The following is a 7,786-nucleotide window of genomic DNA, read 5'->3' as shown; positions in this document are numbered from 1 at the left end:
TTCCGATAATCTTAATGTCCAGTACGAGTGTAATTGCGAATTCGAAAAATGTCGTACCCCGACTTCTTGCTCCTCCAGCTTGCGAGCGAGATTTCACATGCGCTACCGCGACTGATTTACATTTGTATTCGAGGGAGTACTCCAGAGGTTCCTTGTCTTCGTCAAACATGAGACAAAAGACAGGCGTGGTGCGAGGTGCGTACGTACGCTACTCACAATCAGCAGACAGCTGACACTTCTCGAGTGACTCAATGTACTTTCTTGAGTATTGAATAAACCAAACGCGGTGTACATATATAACTGATGCGGTTTAAGGTCATTTTCCCATCAGCGAATACGTTTACCAACAAGATAGGGGGTGATGATTTCCCAGAAAATTACGTTCGAAAGGAAATCACCGGATAGAATTACAATCTACGAAAATTTGGTTGATTCCACGTCTGTATATTGTTTTACTAATTCAATTCAGAGGTTTTGAAGATTGAGTCGAAGATCCCATGATTAGTCCGATGCACGCATGGATGCTCTGATTTCCGTGACCAGCGGATCACACGACAAGCAAAGTAAAGTTGCATTCTCTGTTTCCTTTGACAATGTCCCGGATAGTTCTTAGAACTATCGATCAAACGAACAACCAATTGATGAGGGGTATGAAGCAAACCAGAAAAGCTGTGATTAGTGGTCTCGAGTTCAGTTCCGCGCCCCCACTTCCATTTTCACCCTCGTCCTTCCCGCAAGCCTGACCCCTCCTAAAATCGTGCAGATAGACCGCGTGGTTCCGATAGTCGAACCTCGCGCGCCGTCGTTTGTGGACGTTTGAAAATGACCTCCGTTTCGGTATCTTCGAACAGTCGTCGCATTCATGTTTTAATCGTACTGTTTTTCATCGGTCATCTGATACGCGATGCGGATAGTTATTACAAAAATCGAGAAGATAAATCCAAGTGTCCAAAAGTAAAAGCTATACGAAACTTTGACATAAGTGAGGTGCGTCTTACAATTTTTAAACTTCTGGAATTCACCCGTGTTCGATGAGAAATCAAACTCCTTATCCCGCGAGTATTTACGCTGCTCGGAATAGCGTTAGCCAATGTTTATAACACTTTGCTTATAGTTTGCGAATTCCCATGATCGTTAGAAATAGATACGTTGGAAATTTCGTGAGATCGGAAAAAGGCACGCGTAAGATTACGATCATCACTGCAGCTGTTTTCGGATCTACCGTAGCAAATGTTGATGAACGATCATCTTGGGTGTATGGAATCTTCTACTAAATTTTACTTATTTTTAGACACTGGTAGTAAAACGTCATCGCAATTAACGGACTAAATTTCTGTCGACGTTGTACGTCGTAATGATTGTATAATTCATTGAGGCTGATGTGACCGAAAGTTCCATTTATTTGTTCTCCCAGGATGACATATATACAACAAGTGGGTGGTCAAGGCTGGGTCCAATTATTCCTGCATCTTTTACTCCCCGGGTTTAAGTGACCCATTCCAAATGGGTACTTACAATTAGTTCATTTATAATGGAAGGTCTGCGCTCGTACAGAGCGCAGATTAATCTAATTCTGACAATGGCAAGAGAAGTCTAATTGTTGAAGCTACGAACTACCGGTTCCACACAACCACATCCGTATTTACGTTCAACGACTCCGTATCTAAACGGGAAATAGCGTCGATTCCGGAGTATTCGATACGAGCTAATGCTATCGTGTTGACTCGCACTTTGATCGTGGTTAAAACTTATGGGAAGAAAGTGTGCTCGGTCGGTGCCCTGACGGTGCCATGTCGCGACAATGGTTAAAAATATCCATCCTATGACGAATTTGGCGTGTGCCATGTAGTCTGTTATAATACCGTTGCACGGAAAGGGTTGTCCCGTCTTCGAAGAAAGTTGGAATCACGCATCGTATCGTATCTGATGTGAGTCGTTTGGAAAATGTGGGCTATCCAATGGCTGAACTCATGGTACGGGTTTCGGAGTCTTCTCCGGTATATCCGAGGCTACGATCTGGGGGGGCGGGGGACATTGAGGGCGTAGAATTTAGGTTGAAGCAACTGGTTGACTTGACGCGAAAATTTGTTAAGATATAATATGATCTTCGTGCGGACATAGACTTATGTAGATTGCGGTGTAGTTCGCTCGAGATTCGAGGCTATTGGGCCACCGGGTGTGCAAAGCGTCGGTATTTATTTATCGCCACGGGAACCTCGGGGCTGATCTTTGAACCCAAGGGCCGAGCGCACACATAGTTACGATACGAGTATCGCGATTCATTAATTTGGTTATCAACGCGGTCGTTTGTTCAAAACGAAGCACATTCACACCAAGCGATGTGAATGCGTGAGATGATGTTTGATCTTCTGCATCAATATTTCACTTTACTTACACGCCCGCGGCTCCTCATTTATGTCAAGAACTTCTGAATTGATTAAATTTATTCCACTACTCTTATATTTATGTAGTAAAACAAGTTCTCATTGCTCGGGCTGTGCTTGATACAGCGATGGCAGTTTTCCAACTTACTTCGTACATCGTAGATAAATATTGGAGTGCGGGAGGAGGATGAAAATACATACTCCACACAAATTTCATACCGCACGAGTGCACTCCTCTTGGATTTGAGAAGACCGAGTCGATCATGAATTATGGGGTTTTGAAATTCACTTTTGAATTGGAAATTCGATACGCTAAATCTCGGAATGGAGACTCTATGAGAATTTTAACATCTGTTATTTTTGGTTGGGTTAGGATTTTTCTTTCATATCCACGAAGATACTATTCGTCGAATATTTGCAGATAGATTTATAAATGTCATGACCATTTCTGCACATAGGGCAGGAGACATATTTTGTGGTACTATTCCTATCAAACCTCCGATTACGAAATTTGCTGACTGACGATTTGCTTTCGCACGATTACAGTGCTCGAGGCTATTTTGAACCACTATTATGGACTATACGTATTGATTCTATTCAATATATTTACGGAGCTTGTACGCTAAAAGCTGAGGGCGAAAACAGAGAGATAGTAGCCGTTTACTGAATAATTCGATCGTCGTATCGCGTGCATTTACAATATGGCTGATACAAACATACTAAGTATATAGTGCAGTACAGCGCTAAATAAAATTCTACCGACAATAAGTATTGTCGTGTTAGTCGAGTAATTTAATTAGAATGTCCGGTAAAAGTACGCAGTGAAACAGCTAAGTCAATGGTGTCTACTTTGCCGAACACCTTATACCATCACACGTTCCTGGTATCAATAAAGTATCCGACTACAATTTAACGTAGAGAAAAGGCGTACAAATGGCATATGTGGACAAAATGATTTTCTATTAAAGGGGTATACCCAACATACTTGAACCCCCTTCTCAATTATTCAACGTAAAACCGTCGATTTCATGTTTCGGATATCGTATACGCTTTGCTAGTAGTACACATATATGTATGAGTAACTTGGAAAGTGCAGCTTACAAGATTAGGATTTGACCTTCACGATCGCTCCTGCAGTAATGAGGGCATCCCGTTTCACGTTATTTGCTAAAGGAATGCTGATTGTGCGTACAAACAAATTATAACCGACTGCGAATAACGGGAGATTCGTATCTTCCACGTAGTTAATTGATTTCATATGTCGACATGAGGAATGATATTCGTAGGATTTAGCACGGCTTCATTATACCTCATAATTAACGAATTTTTCGTGAACTTACATGGATGAATTGAATTTTTAATCGCAGTTCCTGGGATCCTGGTACATCGTCCAGTATTATGCCAGTTCGGAAGAAGCGCTCGCGTATAGGTGTATGAGAGCGGAATTATCAGTGTCTACTGAAAATGCCGAAGTCACTATGAATTTCACCTACAGTTTCACCGATGATCCTATCAACGAACAGCTAGTCGGAAATATTACCTGGAAAATTCCATCGCCAGATTTACCCGCTCATTGGGTTCACGCTGAAGACACATGTAAGCGATGTGTTTCTTGAAACACAGTCTCCTTTTTTCTTCAGAAATCATTCCGCAGAATGTCCTAATATTGTAGCATAGATTACACGAGTGCAATTACGGTGTATAATGGATCAAAAATGAATTAGATACGGACCGCTGTGGCGTATATTCGGGGCGAATATTTCATACCCTGTCGAAACAATTCAGACAGGTATTGTGTTTGTCGAAATTTATCGATACCGTCCAGTGGTCCTATCTACTTGATGTATATTCATTCAGCAGATACCTATATTTATATATAAAGTGGTATAGAGCGTTCATTAATTGTATCACCGTTGAGAGACGTCCCTGTACAAATGGTTTTAATAACAATTAGCGACGTTGCGCCTGGGGATCAATTATTTCTACGTAGATGTGCTGGTTTTTTTTGGTTTCTGTTTCTGTAATGCTTTATTTTTGTTAGTTTGCGCAATGGAATGTTGACCTGAAATTGTTTTACTCACACAGACGAGGGTATCTACAACACCTACATTCTTGATTCAGACTACAAGTCGTGGGCATTGCTAATGCATTGTGCGGAAAAAAGTAAAAGTCCGCGCTACCTTTCTAGCTTTATTATGAGCCGTGAACCTGAACTTGGAGTAAACGTCATCTCGTATCTTCAAGAGAAATTACCCAGGTTAGATCTAAAGATGAATGTATATACGTATAATTAGAACGAATTATTTGATCCGTGTATATCGCTATAGTTCTTACTCTGATGTTTTCCGTTACGCATTCTTCAACAGGTACGACATCGACTTGGAGTACATGTTCCCAATGACCCAGGTCAACTGCACAACGGTTGATCCAGGTCTTGGATTGATCATGCCTCCGATGGTTAACGCAACGAGGCGACGAAGTGGAGTGCGACGTCATCCCCTCAAAAGGAAACACCGTCGATCGTGATTAAACAAAATTGCGTGTATGGTTTAATTTTAATATCATTGAAGCTCAAAATTCCGAAGGAGTCGAGGTGTATATGTACAATCTTTATACGTACATTATGTATGCACAATATCACGGAAGCACACGATAATTGTGAAGGGTTGGTATTTGTATGAATTTGTTATATTTACTTTTTTTGAACGATGAGGACATCGCTCATTGAATCAATAAGAATTGACTGACATACCACGTGGAATAAGTTGGAAAACATTGGGGTTGAAATATTTATTTTGTCATTCATAAGTATTTCTATAAATACCTTTCATATGTACCTACTTTACTGCGTCGTATCTGCGTGAATTGCTTCAACCCTTGAATCGAAGAGAAAAAACTGATTTTAAAACAATCGGCACTTCAATTAAACAAAGATGGTGTGAAAATATTCATCATCAGCAATATACACAATGCATTTTCAATAATAGGTTAAAGTCTATGACTCGTGATATCCTAAAATAAATTGCTTTCATATAATCTATAACTATGGGATTGGTGTTCGTGATTTGTACATTGAGTAATGCGATTGTACTTGATTCGATCCTATCGGAAATAGAAATATTGTATACATATAATACATAATTTTAAAAAATATACAATGTTGAGAAAAACATAAGTATATGAGGATTCACATTGACATGTTGTCAATATGTATACTTTTTGTAAATAAAATTGTGCCATATTATGCAGATATAATATCAGTGAGAAGCAGACCATGCATGAAATATCTATCGTAGATTAAGTTAAGTGTACATGTTTCTGTATAGTATAAAGCGTATACAATCTGATGCGACAAAGGACTTAAATAATTGGCAAATGTATCTTTACAGATCGCCGTTACATATTTGAATATATAAGTTTAGTCGAGCAAAAGCGTAACAGTATTGTACCTATGATTATTAATATTCTAGGTATTTCTTGTGTAACAAATACACCAGATAATTGATACATCTGTTATGCGTGCGATAAAGACAGTTAACCATAAGGAGGATGTCTTTCGGCAATGAGCTAGTATTGACAGTAAGTTATAGCGGCAGATTTAATGCCATTGTTTATTCAAAAATATTTATTCGTATATATCGAATTAGCAGACGATGAGTGCAAGACATCGTCATGTATTTATCAATGCATCTATGAAAAAATTATACTTTCATTTGAAATCTAGATATTCAATCATTATCGGAAGCCGGATTTCCGCGAAAACCACATGCGACAGTAGTAAAGTGAAATACGTTCTGTATTGCGAATGATTAGAGCGTAACTCCGGAAGTGCAGAAAGCGTAGACATTAAGCGTCGTTTGGAGGCATCGATCAAGATTCGCAAAGTTTCATATGTTCGAGCTTTTGACAATCGTCGATAGGTGAATAGATGGTCGAAACCCGTTAGCATTACGGAGAATGCGAACAAGATATAGTTGAAATTGATTTCTTACAATTGGATATCTGAATGATTTTGTGCCGCGTCTCCCACTCGCTTCCTCGAAATTTTTGCAACCATGAGGTTATACAGTTTTTAGTTAAAAAATTGATTTAGGAACCGTTTAATGAATTAAAAATACAACTTTGATACTTTGGGCTAGTTTTATTAATTCAATTAACAACGTTTTATAATACTCTTCATTCCTCTCATTTATAATTACATAATTATAATGAACTGTTATTGTTTCTTTTAGACCCGTCATCTTTCAATATCTCACAGTTTAGCTTAGAATTCAACTCTGCAGTCGATTGGTTATCAATTTGAGATTTCCAAAAGCACGAGGGATATAATCTGGCGCCGTAAATCGGCGTATGTGTCTTGGATATTGATATCATTTCTCGACTTCATTTAAACTTCTTCCGCTAATTATATTTCATGGCAGCTACAACTTATAAGAAAAATTACAAAATCACTCACCACCCTCACTTTTTTTTTTATTAATTTCACACTCGTGCGAATATTCATACCGAGTTGCACCTTTCGTTCTCGTTTCTCTACTTCTTTGCCACTCTTTCCCTTACGTTCTCACACTGTAATCACTTATAAATTGATCATTAATTATTACGCTACTCATTTTCACCGATGACTCGCAATCCCAAAACTCGATTTCTATCAATCAAAATAGTTCTCAGCAATCACACCACTTTTACCACGTGAGTACCAACTTAATCGATGTCGCGCGAACCATCACAAAATTCACGCCAATCATGTTCTTTATGTGATTAATAGTAATAATCGAACCTGCATTTTGAAACCTCAATTCTTGCTACACTTACACGCAATCACATACTCCATCATTTCTACGGGTTGCGTATGGAAATTTCTATTAGTCTTCTAGTAATTCATTATACATATTAATAGTTACACAATTATTCAATTACCTAGGTCGTTAAATCTGTTTTTTTTTTTTTTTTCTTTTTAATGTTAATTTAATATAGCTGGTAAACTATCTATTTACTTGAGTTATGTTATAAATTTCTATGTAACCGCGTTAGTTCGATATTCGATTATGCGTTTGTACGAGGGTATGTAAACCAGGTGTGTCTGGCTGCGGGGTGAATTGCTCGCCCAAAGTCGCCTCGATACTATGCAAACCCGCCAATCAAACCCAATCGATACAATCGAGTGTGAATAGTTCTTCGGTGCGACCTGAACGGGCTTTGTCGTTGAGGAATTCAGAAGGAAAATCGATTAACAGAGGTAAAAAGTAAATATAGCGGAAGTAATAGCGAGATTTTTTACTTGTTCTTTGTGTAGCTTCGACAGACGCAGTGAAAAATGAAAAAGTCAAGATTAAAAGTCAATTTCATTTGCTAAACAGTTTACTCATTCAATTTTTAAATCAATATAACAATGTTCAAGG

At 38.6% G+C, this 7,786-nt stretch overlaps 1 protein-coding gene across 1 annotated transcript; it reads left to right on the top strand.

The window, feature by feature from the left end:
* The first annotated feature begins 782 nt into the window (after positions 1 to 782).
* On the top strand, positions 783 to 5,639 carry LOC105685074 (apolipoprotein D). The gene is made up of 4 exons (XM_012398901.3): positions 783 to 987; positions 3,752 to 3,980; positions 4,470 to 4,641; positions 4,751 to 5,639. The coding sequence occupies exons 1-4, from the start codon at positions 823 to 825 to the stop codon at positions 4,908 to 4,910; spliced, it is 726 nt and encodes a 241-aa protein (XP_012254324.2). The 5' UTR covers positions 783 to 822; the 3' UTR covers positions 4,911 to 5,639.
* The last annotated feature ends 2,147 nt before the right edge of the window (positions 5,640 to 7,786 follow it).

Source organism: Athalia rosae, chromosome 2 (genome assembly GCF_917208135.1).
Source record: "Athalia rosae chromosome 2, iyAthRosa1.1, whole genome shotgun sequence".
Classification (NCBI taxonomy): domain Eukaryota; kingdom Metazoa; phylum Arthropoda; class Insecta; order Hymenoptera; family Athaliidae; genus Athalia; species Athalia rosae.
This window is presented reverse-complemented; position numbering and strand designations above follow the sequence as displayed.

Bases quoted from the DNA above. Each gene is read 5' to 3' on its own strand.
- LOC105685074 (XM_012398901.3), top strand. From the start codon at position 823: ATGACCTCCGTTTCGGTATCTTCGAACAGTCGTCGCATTCATGTTTTA. The intron at 3,981-4,469 runs GTAAGCGATGTG...TTACTCACACAG, and splicing joins GGTTCACGCTGAAGACACAT to ACGAGGGTATCTACAACACC. The intron at 4,642-4,750 runs GTTAGATCTAAA...ATTCTTCAACAG, and splicing joins CTTCAAGAGAAATTACCCAG to GTACGACATCGACTTGGAGT.